This window comes from Rhinoraja longicauda, chromosome 20 (genome assembly GCF_053455715.1).
Source record: "Rhinoraja longicauda isolate Sanriku21f chromosome 20, sRhiLon1.1, whole genome shotgun sequence".
In the NCBI taxonomy this organism is placed as follows: domain Eukaryota; kingdom Metazoa; phylum Chordata; class Chondrichthyes; order Rajiformes; family Arhynchobatidae; genus Rhinoraja; species Rhinoraja longicauda.
This window is the reverse complement of record NC_135972.1, coordinates 316,252-334,200: the sequence shown is the minus strand read 5'-3', so window position 1 is coordinate 334,200 and position 17,949 is coordinate 316,252. Positions and strand designations below refer to the sequence as shown.

Below are 17,949 nucleotides of genomic sequence, written 5' to 3'. Positions count from 1 at the left end.
ATGTTAGTGGTAAGACAAATTGAATTGAATGATACGAAGACTGAGGATATTGATGGTGTGGAGGAAGAGTGTGAACGACTAGGAAGGGTATTAGATTAGGAGGTAACAGCAAAGGGGAAGATGAAGTGGCTTGGAGATGTGTGGAGTTTGGAACTAAAAGGGTTAAGGTGATGTAGGCAAGAAGCAGTTCATGTAAGAGATATTGTAGCAGGGAGCAGTTTTCTGGTGTCAGGGGTCATTGTTTAGAAGTGTTAATGGTGGTCCAGATTTAATTAGAAGTTCGATTTGATTTGAAGTTAGAAGTTCGATTTGATTAGAAGTTCGATTTGATTAGAAGTTTGAATTGAAGTTAGAAGTTTGAAGTTCGATTTGATTAGAAGTTTGAAGTTTGATTTGAAGTTAGAAGTTTGAAGTTCGAGTTGATTAGAAGTTTGAAGTTTGATTTGATTAGAAGTTTGAAGGTTGAAGTTTGATTTGATTAGAAGTTTGAAGTTTGATTTGAAGTTAGAAGTTCGATTTGATTAGAAGTTAGAAGTTCGATTTGATTAGAAGTTTGAAGTTCGATTTGATTAGAAGTTTGAAGTTCGATTTAATTAGAAGGTTGAAGTTTGATTTGATTAGAAGTTTGAAGTTTGATTTGATTAGAAGTTTGAAGTTGAAGTTTGATTAGAAGTTTGAAGTTTGATTTGATTAGAAGGTTGAAGTTTGATTTGATTAGAAGTTTGATTTGAAGTTAGAAGTTCGATTTGATTAGAAGGTTGAAGTTTGATTTGATTAGAAGTTTGAAGTTTGATTTGAAGTTAGAAGTTCGATTTGATTAGAAGTTTGAAGTTCGATTTGATTAGAAGTTTGATTTGAAGTTAGAAGTTTGAAGTTCGATTTGGATTAGAAGTTTGAAGTTTGATTTGATTAGAAGTTTGAAGTTTGATTTGATTAGAAGGTTGAAGTTTGATTTGATTAGAAGGTTGAAGTTTGATTTGATTAGAAGTTTGAAGTTGATTTGATTAGAAGTTTGAAGTTGATTTGATTAGAAGTTAGAAGTTCGATTTGATTAGAAGTTTGAAGTTCGATTTGATTAGAAGTTTGAAGTTTGATTTGAAGTTAGAAGTTTGATTTGATTAGAAGGTTGAAGTTTGATTTGATTAGAAGTTTGAAGTTTGATTTGATTAGAAGGTTGAAGTTTGATTTGATTAGAAGGTTGAAGTTTGATTTGATTAGAAGTTTGAAGTTTGATTTGATTAGAAGGTTGAAGTTTGATTTGATTAGAAGTTTGAAGTTTGAATTGATTAGAAGGTTGAAGTTTGATTTGATTAGAAGTTTGATTTGAAGTTAGAAGTTCGATTTGATTAGAAGTTTGAAGTTCGATTTGATTAGAAGTTTGAAGTTTGATTTGAAGTTAGAAGTTCGATTTGATTAGAAGTTAGAAGTTCGATTTGATTAGAAGTTTGAAGTTTGATATTTAGAAGTTTGATTTGATTATATTTTGAAGTTTGATTTGATTATATTTAGAAATTTGATTTGATTAGAAATTTGATTTGATTATATTTTGAAGTTTGATTTGATTAGAAGTTTGATTTGATTATATTTAGAGGGTTGGTTGTACTTAGTTTGTTTTCTATCCACCTGAGGTAATATGAAGGCGTTGTTTTACTCTTGAAGTGTTTAAGGTGATTTATTGTTTTAAGCTTTGATAGTTATCATAGAATGATAAAAGGAGGGAATGAGAATCTATGCTATTAGCTGGTATAGTCAATTAGAGATATTATATTTTGTTGTAGTAAAGATGGTTTCTTTTGTTGTTTTAGCTAATATAAAATGGATGCTTATTTTAGTGGAAAGCAGTAAGATGGATGCTTGTGGCAGAAATGTTATCCTTGGGAACAGAATGTGTTTGTCCCTTTACGAGTGATAAGGAGTGTACAGAAGAGATGGGCTATTGTCCTCTCCCACTCTGTCTGACTGCGAGTACTGTGTATTGAAACAGTAAAGCAAGGTCATGCAGCTGCGAGATTGCTCGTCTATAGAGATAAGAAAGTTTCTTTCTTAGTAGCAACTCCTTATTTGGGTGCGTGTGAAAGTAGGAAAAGTTTTGAATCCACTCTAGGTAAATTGATGCGTTTCTCTAAAAACATGTGACTTATATTAATGGTTTGGTTTCTGAGCATGTGACCTGTATCAATGATTTTGTCTTCTCTGTAACCATGGGAATTGTATTAGATGTGTAATTGGTCCTTGTATTAGATGTGTAATTGGTCTTTGATTTATTTTTGTCACACCTCTCTTTTTCTGTATAAAAATGTAAACAATGGTGGAGAAGTTCTTCTTCCCCTGCCCTGAGTTGAGATCTCTTCAGACACTAGTGTTGTGTCTGGAGATCTTCTCGGGAAGAACCCCATGGTGGAATAAATCTGATGTGCTAATTCAGTATCACGTGTGATTATTCAGACTGAAGGTAAATAATTTGATTTAACAAGGATCAAACCCGGGTCTCTGGCATTGAGAGGCAGCAACTCTACCGCTGCGCCAACATGCCGCCCAAGTTCTTTCATAAAGGTGTAGGAAGGAACTGCAGTTGCTGGTTTACACTGAAGATAGACACAAAATGCTGGAGTAACTCAGCAGGACAGGCAGCATCTCTGGAGAGAGGGAATGGGTCAGACTGAAGATGGGGCGAGACCTGAAACGTCACCCATTCTTTCTCTCCAGAGATGCTGCCTGTCCCGCTGAGTTACTCCAGCATTGTGTCTTTCTTCTTTTATAAAGGTATCAACTGCACACCACAACAAATTCACTGCAGTCCCTCATCGTGTTCAATGCAGAAAGATGTCCGAGAGGGGCACTGGGCTTCAAACACCATTTACAATCAGATAGAGCCGAATGCATCACATTATAAACCTTAGGCAAATTCCTTTGTACAACTGAGGAGGGAAGGGATGACAGAAATCACAAGTTGGCAATCTGTCTTCATCCCACAGTGAGAGGAATGTGTAAATTGGCCAGAGTTTATGGTAATAACAGGTAGGTGACAGCTACAGGGCTGGGAGCTTCCAGTGGGCTCGGATCATGCATCACATGTGGACAGAATGGAAACTGGTCCTTCTTTGCAAAAACCTTGGGATAAAAAGATGAGAATTTTATAAAACATTTACAACGTCCTCAGGAAAACCAAAATATCTGAGAATTAATCAATCTGTTTGAAATGCAGAAATGACCATCATTAGCAATCTCGCCCGGATAGCCCAAACATTTCCTTTTCTGAATTCTATAAATCAAACACAATCCGCAGAATCCTTAAATTAGGTTACAAATCTTCAGCACTATTTCTTTATCTTACTATTTTCTGAAAAGGTTTTGTTTTAAACTGTCGATTATTATTTCAAGTTTCCTTCATTAAAGTCACTTGCAAAAAACATTTTCACTTCAGGACATATATATGATGCAGACCCACACCACCCTGACCCCACCCACACCCTCACCCTGACCCCCGCCCACACCCTGACCACACCCCCACCCACCCCACCCTGACCACACCCCTACCCACACCACCCTGACCCCACCCACACCTCCACCCACACCATCCTGTCCCCACCCACACCCTCACCCACACCCCCCTGACCACACCCCACCCCCACCCCCACCCCCACCCACACCACACCCCCACCACACCCCTACCCACACCACCCTGATCACACCACCCCACCCTGATCACACCAAACTCACTCACACCCTGACCCCACCCCCACCTCCCTGACCACACCACCACCCACACCCCCACCCCACCCTGACATACCAAACCCACACTCCCACCCACACCCTGACCACACCCCCACCCACATCCCCACCCACACTCTGACCACACCCCCATCCCCACCCACCTGAACACACCCCACCCACACCCCCCTGACCATACCCCCACCCACACCACCCTGACCCAATGACCCACACCACCCTGGCCACGCTCTCATCTCACGATGGGGAAGAAGCTACAGGAGCCTGAAAACCATGACCTCCAGGTTCAGGAACAGCTTCTTTCCAGCCACATCAGGCTGTTGAACGCTGCACAACACTCACAGCCACTGTGCTGTTCCCAGGTCTGTGTCTTTGGTTACACTACAGGCCTTAGCATTTGTACTATTATGGTTACCTAGTATCACGGTTGTGATTTATTATATATTTTCTATGTTATTGTGTTTACAGTCCTGTTAAGCTGCAGCAAGTAAGAATTTCATTCCATATGACAATTAAACTCTCTTCACCGTGGGTCAGGGGGTTTTGAAAGCTGGAGGGAGTTGTGTGCCCATGTTCGATGCTGCAGAGACTGGATAACGCGCAAATCAGGATTTCATCAATTTGATTGCGACCAAGGTCACTGTAAAATCATTTCTGGATTGCTACCACCCTGCAAAAGGTCACACCAGCTGGGCTTTTGGATTCGACCCACATTCCTATCCCTGGCTCTGACCTTACGCTGCCCCACAGCATCAAACTGAGTTGCAGTGAAGCGGAAAGATCTGATCTTACAAAACCAAAGCCTGCGATGAATGACACAACTTGGTCCCCAGTGGGAGGTGAGGGCGGGGACTGGGAGGAACCTGAGCAAAGTGGGTTTCATGAAGTGTGACGGACACAGAGTGTTGGAGTAACTCAGCGGGTCAGGCAGCATCTGTGGAGAACATGGATAGGTGACGTATCACAGAGTGCTGGAGTAACTCAGCGGGTCAGGCAGCGGGATAGCCCAAACATTTCCTTTTCTGAATTCTATAAATCAAACACAATCCGCAGAATCCTTAAATTAGGTTACAAATGGAGAACATGGATAGGTGACGTTTCAGAGTACTGGAGTAACTTAGCGGGTCAGGCAGCATCTGTGGAGAACATGGATTGGTGACGTTTCACAGAGTACTGGAGTAACTTAGCGGGTCAGGCAGCTTCTCTGGAGTGAAGGAATGGGTGACATTTCAGGTCGAGACCCTTCTTCAGACTCAAGTGGGAGATGGACTGAGAGAGAAGGGCAGAGGAATGAACAGCAGGAGCAAGGATAAGGAAACGACTGTAAGACGATTTAGCAAATCAATCGGATTTAACGTTGGCAGCTTCAGCACCGGCTCTATGACTGGAAATCTGCAGGTTTCTGTGCCATCATCTCCTGCCCCTGACTCCACACCAACACTGTAGGCTGCACACTTGGCAGCTCCTGAGCAAGAAGGTGACTGGAAACTTTGGATCTGCATCCTTTAATAAAAACCATGTCACTCCTTTCTCATCGACTGAAGCAGGGACTGCCTGAGCCGGTGGCAGCTGGCAGATGTGTGCTGTTCCACCACCCTCCTGACCTGCAATGCCACGTTTCCATGGGGATGTGGGGTCTGAATCTCAATAAGGAATTTCTGTCGCAGGTAGACACGGTCTCAGATAATTCCACATGGCATTTCATTCAAGAATGGGATCAGGGAATACACTCTGTTATTAAAACACCCCCTTCCCCCTTCAGAAGCAACTGCGTTTAATCAATCCAGCAGAGGTTCCCTGTTGTCAGCAGCTGTACAAATACTGGGGACGAATCCATGCTCGCTCGGGGAGCTGGCATTTGGAATACTCTCAGGTTCAATCTAATTCAAAAATGATTTCCTTTTATTATTAGTTAGCCTGTGACATTGTCATTGTTCTGGTCCTCCATGTTTACTCACTGTGATCGCTGAAACAAGTGCATCTTAATCCCTTCATTGGAGGCAAATGATTCTACTTCATCATTTGGCAGAGTGGGCAGCAGGAAACAAATCATAAAGGACACAACTCAGGGAGTGAGAGCAATGATTTGTTTACCTTTCATCCTGCTTTTTTTAAACACATTTTCTCTGCTATCCATCGGTTTAATTTTCCACTCCAGCTAGACAGGTGATCATCTCTTCACACACAGGCTGTGTGTGATCACTGGTGCTGGTGAATAGGTGACCACATTGTCCAGAACAAGTCCCCTCTCTCCCTTGCTGGACTTGGGCAGCAGTGAAATCACAAGGCCATTGAGAGAGAGCTGATGACACCCAATCTTCTGAACATTCTTTACTGGATTGCAATTAAATGTCCACTTTCCAGTCAACATCTCCCCCTGCCACACAATGGAATTGTTGCTCTGCATCTGCCAGCTTCATGAGAGAATATTGTAACTGCAGAAGGGTTTACCTGGACTGACTCAGAATTTTTTTTAAAGGACAATCATTTGTTCTACTATACAGTTCACAAAGGTCACAGCAGGATCTTGATCAATTGGGCAAGTGGGCTATGGAATGGTCATTGAGGTTTAATGTAGATAAGTGCAAGGTGTATTTTGGGAAGTCAAACTAGGGCAGGACCTTCACAATGAATGCCAGGGTGCTGGGGAGTGCTGTAAAGCAGAGGGATCTAGTGTGTAGGTGCATAGTTCCCCGAAGGTGGTGTCACAGGTAGACATGGTGTCAAGATGAGTTTTGGAACATTGGCCTTCGTTAGTCAATGCACCGAGTATAGAAATTTGGATGTTATGTTACAGTTGTACAAAACGTTGGTGAGGCCGCATTTGGCATATTATGCTCAGTGCTTTAGGAAGGATGTCGTTAAGCTGGAAGGGGTGCAGAGATTTACGAGGATGTTGCCAGGACTCAAGGGCCTGAGCGAAAGGAGAGGTCAGACAGGCTGGCACTTTATTCCTTGCAGCGCAGGAGGTAGAGGGTTAATTTTATAGAGGAGCAACTTTTTCCTCACAGAGTGGTTCGTATATGGAAGAAGCTGCCAGAGGAGTTGAGGCAAGTACCAAAACAACATTTAAAAGACATTTGGACAGGTAGATGGATAGGAGAGGTTTAGAGGGATATGGGTCAAACACAGGCAGGTGGGACTAGCATAGATGGGGCACCTTGGTCGGCATGAGCAAGTTGGGCCGAAGTGCCCATTTGTATGTTGTATAACTCCAATAGACTTTTCTATCAAACATTATTCCTGGAATTTGTGCTTTACTTCAGCTAGTTATTTTGGGAGTGTAGTGAGTGGGGGAGAGTTTAGGTCTCAGGATCTGCAGAGGAAACAAGCCGTTATCGTGGTTTGCCTTAAACAGAAGGTGAACACACCTCAACAGTCAGGTCAGGTCAGGACGCTCCTGCCCAGCACTTGCATGGTTTAGTCACTGCAGGGCGAGGTGGGAGTACAGTGTGAACTCACTCGCACTATCATCTGGTGAAACCTGCTGTCTGTCTTGCCCCTGTGGTCGATGTTCTTGACTTTTTTTTTATACAGAATACTTCCCTCAAATACTGCACGACAGCTGGTGAAACGGCCAAGCTGAACAGGAAACGTGTTCTTATTTTTGAGACCCTAAACTTCCTAGCACTTCCTCCTCAATACGAAGCGTTTCAAAGTTCAAAGCACCCAGCTGAACAGGAAACTTGTACATTTCATTTCTGACAGGTTTGTGTATCTGAAATAGAAACATAGAAAATAGGTGCAGGAGGAGGCCATTAGGCCCTTCGAGCCAGCACCGCCATTCTTTGTGATCATGGCTGATCATCCACAATCAGTAGCCCATGCCTGCCTTCTCCCCATATCCCTTGATTCGACAAGCCCCTAGAGCTCTATCTAAATAATAACCTATTATGCCAATTACTCAGCGACTTAATTATTAATATTCAGCTGGTAAAGCTTCATGCAAGGTTACCTTCAGAAGGAGTTTTGATCCTGGCAACATTATTAATTAAACAATATTCTCCAAGTTTCACATCATCAAAGTATAAGAAAAAGGTAGGATAGTCAGCTGTCTGAGAGTCTGAAAAATACCTATTGAAATAGAGTCGACTTTTTAAACTACTGGACATACTGTAAATCAGAGCTAATTACACTTTTAATTGTTGAGCCCACTGGCAGGAGTAGGCCATTCGGCCCTTCGAGCCAGCACTGCCATTCAATATGATCATGGCTGATCATCTAAAATCAGTACCCCGTTCCTGCTTTTTCCCCATATCCCTTGATTCCTTCAGCCCTGAGAGCTAAATCTAACTCTCTCTTGAAAACATGAAAATGGAATAACGTTTAGTGCAAGATTAAGCAAGCAAAGTCCGGTCAAGGATAATCCAAGAGACATCAAAGAGGTAGCAGTGAGATTGTGAGGTCAATAACAGCGAGATCTCAGAACTCCACTGTTTAGTTTAGTTTAGAGATACAGCGGTCACCCCGTACACTAGTTTAAAGATACAGCGTGGAAACAGGCCCTTCGGCCCACCGAGTCCATACCCGTACACTGCTGCTCTCTTCACATTGCAGAACTGGAGCAAGATAAACAAGTATATTTCAAAACGTGGGTTTCAAATACAAAATGCAATGATTACCACATAAAGCTGCTTCCACATGATGCCCCATTCCCGCAGAGTCCCAGTCATCTCCGTGATGACAGTGTCTTCTGTTGGAACAACGGTTTCAAATTGCCTGCGATTGTCAAAAGAACAGATTTGTCATAAATTGAAGGACATATTCACAACAAGCTACAGAAGTACTGGGACATTTCCTTTTTTAAAGAGAGGATAACTTATATTTCTATTTGTGAAAATCTTGGGCAAAACATCTCCCTACTGCATGTTCATGGAATTAAATGATTCTCAAGCACTGCTACGCAATGTATTGGAACTAAAGAACACCTCTATTTGTTGTACTTAAAATACATTTTCCTTTCAAAGTGTGACATTTCCATGAAGTAACAGTGCAGGGTGGCACGATGGCACAGCGGTAGAGTTGCTGCCTTGCAACGCCAGAGACCCAGGTTCGATCCCAACTACGGGTGCTGTCTGTGCGGAGTTTGTACGCTCTCCCCGTGACCTGCATGGGTTTTCTCCGGGATCTCCGGTTTCTTCCCACGCTCCAAAGACGTACAGGTTTGTAGGTTAATTGGCTTGGTATAATTGTAAATTGTCCCTAGTGTGTGTAGGATAGTGTTAGTGTGCGGGGAATCATTGGTCGGCGCGGACTCGGTGGGCTGAAGGGCCTGTTTCCGCGCAGTATCTCTAAACTAAACTGTAATCCACATATTTAATAACAGTCACAAGAAAATATTTCATACATTTATCTGTACCGACACAAGTTAAATCTGTGCGCTTACTGAGTATCTATCTGTGTAAACCCACAAACCAAACCCAAACTGTACTAATCTAAGGCAATATACTTTAAAATCCAAGATCCATTTTAATTTAGATTTATTAAAAAATATAGGTGGACAATTGACACAATATCTTTAGTTGGAAAATGACCATGGTTTGAGAGGTGACACGTGGAGGGCAGTCACGTGGAGGGCAGTCACGTGGAGGGCAGTCACGTGGAGGGCAGTCACGTGGAGGGCAGTCACGTGGAGGGCAGTCACGTGGAGGGCAGTCACGTGGAGGGCAGTCACGTGGAGGGCAGTCACGTGGAGGGCAGTCACGTGGAGGGCAGTCACGTGGAGGGCAGTCACGTGGAGGGCAGTCACGTGGAGGGCAGTCACGTGGAGGGCAGTCACGTGGAGGGCAGTCACGTGGAGGGCAGTCACGTGGAGGGCAGTCACGTGGAGGGCAGTCACGTGGAGGGCAGTCACGTGGAGGGCAGTCACGTGGAGGGCAGTCACGTGGGCAGTGGGGAAACAGGTCCATTGTCTTGTTTGGACAACACCATCTCTACCCCAAGCTCAGATCTAGCGAGGCCATGGCAGGAGCGACAGGACTGTGGTGCTCACTCTGATAGAACGTGGGATGGGGAGCAGGAGACCAATGACACCCGTGTCAACCAGCCCATCACTGAGACCAACTTATACGCATCGGAATACAATGGGAGATGAGGCCCACACCAGGCGACTGCGTGCGCTGGTCCCAGAGGTGGATCTGCAATTGCTCATGACAATCTACTCTTAGTCTTTCTGTACACTGTGGGCGGCTTGGCTGTAATCATGTAGAGTCGTTTCGCTGACTGGATAGCACGCAACAAAAAGCTTCTCACTGTACCTCGGTACATGTGACAATAATAAACTAAACCAAACTAAATAAAGGGAGAGAGGGCGGGAGCTTTTGGAAACCCATGGGATGGGTCCTGGGAGATCTCCGGTACAACTCCTTCATCCCTGTCGACAACAAAGCCACCAAATCATTTTACAGCTTCACCAATCCACTCCAGAAACTCTCTAAAGTCCTTTAGGAAATGCGATCCCACTATGGCAGAGCCAGTACTGGGGACTGCAGGTCATTACAAACCTCTGCTGGTTTCAGGGCTTTAGGCTGGCCCACAGATTTGCCCATCGATTTACACGCATAACATTCTTACACTTCAAACGAGGCACTGAAATACCTCTGAATTGTGCACTCACAATTTCAGATCTAATTGGGTTCTTTCTAATCCAAAGGTTGTAAGACTAGTCCAAATCTCTTTCATTTACCTGTTTTTTTAATAAATCCAAATGAAAATGGATTTAAGATTTATAGGTATATTGGCTTAGAATTGCTGTTGGGCAGATACGACAGTGGTGTTTAAGATGCTTTTAGATAGACAATTGCAGGGAATGGAGGGATATGGATCACGTGCAGGCAGAGAAGATTAGTTTAACTTGGCATCATGTTCAGCACGGACATTATGGGCCGAAGGGCCTGTTCCTGTGCTGTACTGTCTCGTGTTCTATTTTTGGATTCAACTCGGCTCTATGCAGAAACAATTGAAAATGTTTCCTTTACCAGGCGAGTGAGCAGCGTGGGGCCAGAACAATTGAGTGAAAGGGTGAAGGGAGATAATCAGCAGAGCAAAGGTGTACAATAATTCACACGCACACAGCCAGCAATATTCCAGGCATTCAAAGTCCAACGTATTCTTGGCCAAGGACACATTAAAATCTAAATGCCAACTACATGCCCCTTTTCATATTTAGAGGGAAATGCAGGTAGCTATTTTGCTCATTATATTTCCTACATCCTCCATGTAGAATGTATTAAAGGTAGGAAATATAAGGAAGTACTTTCAGCACTAAATAACAATTAATCCCTTAATGTAATGCATAAAAGTCCTCAGTAAGCAGCCAATTTGATCATGACTAGAGAACAATTACAGATTATGAAGGATATTTTCTCCTGTTAGGCTTAATTATATCTTCCTGCAAACAACTGGATATCACGACAGGGTAATTACAGTAGCAATTCTGTTTAATAACCACACAAATCAATGTTTCAAATATTCCCAAACTCATTTAGAGAGTTAAACCGGGAGACAGCTCCCTTTCACAATTTAGAATTACTGAACTCACCCTCTGTTTTTGACATTTGCATTTTTCAAGTGGATATAGGCAGCGGGGAAAACTCCCTTGAAGAATTTTAAAAATCCGTTATTTTTTTCAAAGTACTTTTATTACTTACACATTACAAACATTATTGTGAATAACTCATGCACCACACATGCCTTGAAATATAAAGTACCAGAAACAAAAGCCTCCATTTATAGAAACATAGAAACATAGAAAATAGGTGCAGGAGTAGGCCATTCGGCCCTTCGAGCCTGCACCACCATTCAATATGATCATGGCTGATCATCCAGCTCAGTAACCTGTACCTGCCTTCTCTCCCTACCCCCTGATCCCTTTAGCCACAAGGGCCACATCTAACTCCCTCTTAAATATATCCAATGAACTGGACTCAACTACCTTCTGTGGCAGATAATTCCACAGACTCACCACTCTCTGTGTGAAGAAATGTTTTCTCATCTCGGTCCTAAAAGACTTCCCCCTTATCCTTAAGCTGTGACCCCTGGTTCTGGACTTCCCCAACATCGGGAACAATCTTCCCGCATCTAGCCTCTCCAACCCCTTAAGAATTTTATATGTTTCTTTAAGATCACCCCTCAATCTTCTAAATTCCAGCGAGTATAAGCCTAGTCTATCCAGTCTTTCTTCATATGAAAGTCCTGCCATCCCAGGGATCAATCTGGTGAACCTTCTCTGTACTCCCTCTAAGGCTAGAATGTCTTTCCTCAGATTAGGAGACCAAAACTGTACACAATACTCCAGGTATTATGCAGCATTTTCTCTAAGGTTCTACAAGTAAAAGAAACCCAAGGGATTTACATCAAGCACATCATCGCACACGCACAGGGACATTGCTCACAGAAATCGCAGACATCTGACATGCTCAACAAAAAAAGGTTTTAATGTTTTTAAGTAGAGATGAGAAGGGCCGAAGGGCCTGTTTCTGCACTGTACGACACTCGGGATATTTTCAATCAGATGGTATTTAAAGCAAGGAGCAGTAAACAAGCAAATATCTACGGTAAAAGTTATGAAATTCCAAAATTAACATTATTGCTCAAATTAAACTCTCTGAAAACACATGCATTTTTTTCTGGATTCTGAAAGTCCAGGATTAGAATCTAACAATAACAGAAATAAATAATGACAACTTATTATATAGAAATTAAAATAAAGCATGCCCTCTTGTACGCACAATTAATAAAGTCCCATGAACCACATGCAGAAGTTTAAACATGTAGATGAAAATACCTTTGTGCTTGGATTTTTAAAAACAAATCCTCTGTACCAACCTGAGGACAAAATGGAAAGGGCAAACATCAGTTGTTTTTTTAATTAAAGGGTCTGAGCAGAGTGGTGAAACACAGGTGATGTAAAATCAACAGGAAACATCACCAGGGCATGTACATCATTGTCACCAGCCATGGATTGCAAAGTGTCAAAAGCTGCTGTCGACAGCATTGTTTGCAACTATGAGCTTGGGTTTCCCCACAATAACAACGAGACGAATATTATTCACCATTATTTGGCACCAATTTCCTGCAATTTCAGGAAAGGGCACAAACACTGCAAATGGAAAGTTGCTGCATGTGCTTTGCTGATTCATTGTGAGCTTTGTGCAAACAGCATCTCCTTGTCTGGCTCATTGAAATTCATTCAATGGGGCATGGAGCTGCTTTCCTTGCACAGTAGATATCAACTACTCAGTGTCAGAGCAGAGCTGAATGATGTAGGGAGGCAGTTCACAGCCACAATTAATTAATCCTGGATTAGCTTCTTTTCATGATGAGCTAAATGTTAATTACTGCCAATGAACTTCTCTCGCGCCAAAAATTAGCTGCTACTCGAGCACCATCTCATTATTCCAATTGTTGGTTCATCTTGGAAATGCAAAGTATCCCAAATATCAACATCTCCGCTTTCTCTCCTTGTTTAATCCTACCGCGCTACTTCTTAATTCCTATTGCTGATCTCCCGGAGAGAAGGAATGGTTGACGTTTCGGGGCAAGACCCTTCTTCTGAGACTCTCTTCTGCCTGTCCTGCTGAATTACTCCAGCATTTTGTGTCCATCTTTGGTTTAAACCAGCATCTGCAGTTACTTCCTACAACAGTGAGAACATCTTACAGGTGTTTATATTTCCGTCTCAGTACTCTGTGCTACCACCAACCTTCTGGCAGGTTAAGGTGATACACAGGACTGCAATATTCACTTGGGATCTGGATGTCCCAGGCATGATGGACCGAATGAACTAATTCTGCTCCGAGAACTTATGAGTCAAGACGTGAGCTGTCAACAACATGAAATGTTAAATGGCATGGAAGTAATCTGGAGTTTTGATCCATTGGTAGTTTCAACAGGAATCCATGGGCCCCAGAGGGTGAGATTTAAGCAACAAGAAGAGACTGCATCTGTTGGTGAGTACAATTAATTGTGGATCAAAATTTCTTTATGAAGCTGTTTTGCTGACATTTTGCTGAAATGTTTGCCCAACCTCTCCCTGCAGCTCACAGCCTCTAATTCAGGTATCATTCCAAGCCAATGATATCCCCCCCATCTACACCAAATTACTTACCAAATAGAGAAAGGCCTGGAGAGAGTGGATGTGGAGAATATGGGAGAGTCTTCGAACCAGAGGCCATAGCTTCAGAATAAAAGGATGTATCTTTCGAAAGGAGATGAGGAGGAGGAGGAATTTCTTTAGGCAGAGGGTGGTGAATCTGTGGAATTCTTTGCCACATTCGGCTGTGGAGGCTGTCAGTGGATATTTTGAATGCGGAGATGGACGAATACTTGATTTGTCCAGGAGTCAGGGGTTACAGAGGGAAGGCAGGCGCATGGGGTTGAGAGGGAAAGATAGATCAGCCATGATTGATGGGCTGAATGGCTTAATTCTGCTCCTCTCACTATGAAGTTATAAACATATGCACATGATCCCAGTGCCTTTTTCTCTGATGGAGGCCCCAGAGGGAAGGTCTTTGAATTTAACAGCAGGGGGCATCGTGTCTACAAGAGACACAAGGAACTGCAGGTGCTGGTATCTTGAGCAAAATGCAAAGTGCTGGAGTAACACTTCAGACTGAATTGTCCCAACCCAAAACATCATATGTCCATGCCCTCCAGAGATGTTGCCCAAGGCGCTGAGTTCCTCCAGCACTGAGTTTTGCCTACTCTGTTGACCCAGAATGTACAATCTATTTTACACAATTTTCCAGGCGTTGATACATTTCTAAGCCAATTTTTTTCCCTCCAAGGGCCATTTATTTTTACAGATTGCACCCTTCTCGCCCACAAGGCACCAGAAACAGAAGCTGCTGAAGTTCAGGAAATGAATCACCTAGACTGACAAGTGGTGTTTGCATTTTATATAAGTAGTATAAGAAAATAACTGCAGATGCTGGTACAAATCGAAGGTATTTATTCACAAAATGCTGGAGTAACTCAGCAGGTTAGGCAGCATCTCAGGAGAAAAGGAATGGGTGACGTTTCGGGTCGAGACCCTTCTTCAGACTGAAGAAGGGTCTCGACCCGAAAGGTCACCCATTCCTTCTCTCCTGAGATGCAGCCTGACCTGCTGAGTTACTCCAGCATTTTGTGAATAAATACCTTCGCATTTTATATAAGAATCAGTGCAGTCAAAAACAGTACTATACACATGGGAATTATAAATAAGTAAATTTTCCCCATCCCACAAACATATTTTGAATCAAACTTTGATTGATGAATGAAAACATCCTTAACAGACTGCATTTCTTGTTAGACACAGAGTGCTGGAGTAACTCAGCGGGTCAGGCATCTTCTCTGGAGAACATGGATAGGTGATGTTTCAAAGAGTGCTGGAGTAACTCAGCGGGTCAGGCAACATCTCTGGGGAACATGTTTCGGGTCAGGACCCATCTTCAGACTGAAAAAGTGTCCTGGCCATCTTCTTCTTCTTGCGTTTGAGGCAGCAGAGGTTATGTAATGCCCTCCAGGCGCTGTAGCCAGTGCAATGTGCTGTTGTCGAGGGCCGTGAGGTCTACCCCTCCACCAGGGGGACGGAGGACAGTGCAGTCGAAAATGCCATGCTGCGCTGTTTGCTGGTCTGCTCCACACACGCAGGCTGCTGATGGACACAACCCCCAACAATGCATTTGGCCTGAGAGATTGCCAGAGATTCTGCTTGACCCGCTGAATTACTCCAACGCTTTGTATCTTTTTCTGCAAACCAGCATCTGCAGTTCCTTGCGCCTGCATTTCTTTTGTGTTTATTTTGTGTCCATCTTTGGTATAAACTAGCTTCTGCAGTTCCTTTTTATTACATTTTGTCTGCTTTTCTAGGTTTGCCCAAAATCCCCATATCAGTGCAATTAAATCTCAGTATTACAACTTGGTGTTTTAGTGTGCTGGCTTAGAAATCATCAAACTGCCACAGTTACAAATCCGTCTACACTCACAATTAAATTAATCACCTTCTCGAGTTATGACCAATTACATCTGTTCGCTGGCCTTTGAGAGAGCACGTAAAGCTGAACTTGTTGAGCATTAGCAAAGTTAACAGCCTGAAACAGCAGCTCTCAGTTGGTGCTGACAGTAATCAAGAGCATAACATGAGCAATACAAGTCTGCCGTTGGGTCCCTAATGCCTGTTCTGACAAAACAACCTGATAAATCCCGGCATGAACATGTTACGCACAATTTCCAATGAAAGATGTTTTCATTCCTCAAAGAATTTGCAAACTCACCCTCACATTTCTCCAGTATTTGGACGGTGTCTCCTACTTCCAACGGTAAACCGTGAGGGACCGTTCCCCGAAACCCCGAGATCACTGCAGGAGAGATCAGAACACCTCAATTATTACTGAAGATTCTGCTCACATTTATAAAATATAAAACATGATGCATGGGCAACTATTTTCCTTGCATGGGTTACACACATCCTGAATTAAACAACAACACTTACATATTTTTGTAACATGTGTGTGGCACGGTGGCGCAGCGGTAGAGTTACCACCTTACAGCAACAGAGACCCGGGTTCGATCCTGACTACGGGTACCGTCTGTGCGGAGTTTGTACGTTCTCCCCGTGACCACTTGGGTTTTCTCCGGGTGCTCTGGTTTCCTCCCACACTCCAAAGACGTACAGATTTGTAGGTTAATTGACATTTGGTAATATTGTAAATTGTCCCTAGTGTGTAGGATACTGTAAGTATAGTGTTAGTGTACTGGGATCGCTGGTCGGCGCGGACTCGGTGGGCCGAAGGGCCTGTTTCCATGCTGTATCGCTGAAGTCTAAAGCAACCTATAGTTTGAAATCCGTTTGAAATCAGTGCAAATGCTCCATGCTGTTAGCAAGAAAGAAGGTGCTGTCATCAGATGACCATTAAAAGCAATGGTCTACAAAGAGACTGCATGGATACAGGATGCCATACGATAGAACTTTATTTACCCAGGGGGTAAATTGATCAAATACATATCACAAACAAAATTTCAGCAGAAAATATTGATTAAACATGCTATTCAACATTTTAAAAACTCACACAATGATCATGCAATGTTGGCAATCCAAACTGTGGACCATGTTGAACCTTCTGCTCTTTTGCCCAATCCTGTGCAGTGGGTAGGATGGACTTGCTGACTGCACCTTCTTGCTTTGATGGTACTTTTTTTGAAAAACGTTTCAAGACATTTTTGTAATATAAACCACACAGCATTTTTCCTATTTTTAACTCCATCTTTTGTTGTGCTTATGTGACCAACCAATCATTTGAGTTCTCCTCCCAACTCATCCATCTCCAAGTAATGGTTTGTCAGAAGATGGTCCTTCTAACCAGGTGACTGCCAGGAAAGAGGGGGCTCTGATTCCTACAGCTCAATCACAGGAGCTCCAGCCCACAGCAACTCACAAGCCACCATTTACATTAACCCCAGATGTTTTCAATTATTTCCCAGATTCTACCAGACACCAGAGTGCATTTACAGCGCCTAAACTTTAAGATTGAAAGGAAACCCAGTGGACACAGATAAATGTTCCACACAGATAGCAGGGAAGGCAAGGACTGAATCCCCGTCAAGACACTCAGTGCTGGAGTAACTCAGCGGGTCAGGCAGCATCTCTGGAGAACATGGATAGGTGACGTTTCACAGAGTGCTGGAGTAACTCAGCGGGTCAGGGAGCATCTCTGGAGAACATGGATAGGTGATGTTTCACAGAGTGCTGGAGTAACTCAGCGCGTCAGGCAGCGTCTCTGGAGAACATGGATAGGTGACGTTTCACAGAGTACTGGAGTAACTAAGTATGTCAGGCAGCATCTCTGGAGAACATGGATGGGGTGGGGAACACTCTACAAACTGTGCCAAAGTGCAACCCACTGCTTGCTTTTGTGGATTCAAGCCCTCACCAAAATGTTTCATCTCACCCACAGCAATTAATCATGGATCGTACTTAGACTGCTCTTTGAGACATACGGGCATTGTAAAATTTGCAATCCTTCGTATCTCTGATCTTTCTTGATGGTCAAAGATGATGAGCAGCCTTGTGCCAAGAGTTTAACCACAGATAACTGGGTGCCATTGGTGAAGAATGTGGTTAATATTGTCATTGCTATTAACGGCAAGGAATCACACCAGTAATGAAGTGATTACCTTCACCACGAGAGGTTAGCAGAGTGGGAATAAAGAGCATTCTACATACGAGAGCATCTCTCT

At 43.1% G+C, this 17,949-nt stretch overlaps 1 protein-coding gene across 7 annotated transcripts in view; it reads right to left on the bottom strand.

Moving 5' to 3' along the window:
- LOC144603471 (dedicator of cytokinesis protein 4-like) overlaps window positions 1-17,949 on the bottom strand; it is a 294,693-nt gene that overhangs the window by 223,574 nt on the left and 53,170 nt on the right. For all 7 annotated transcript variants that reach the window (XM_078416684.1, XM_078416687.1, XM_078416689.1 and 4 more), the window contains exons 2-5: window positions 15,987-16,070; window positions 12,515-12,555; window positions 11,270-11,325; window positions 8,352-8,448 (exon numbers count right to left, since the gene is read on the bottom strand). In XM_078416684.1, the coding sequence (XP_078272810.1) occupies window positions 8,352-8,448; window positions 11,270-11,325; window positions 12,515-12,555; window positions 15,987-16,070 (278 nt within the window). The remainder of the gene's footprint in view (window positions 1-8,351; window positions 8,449-11,269; window positions 11,326-12,514; window positions 12,556-15,986; window positions 16,071-17,949) is intronic.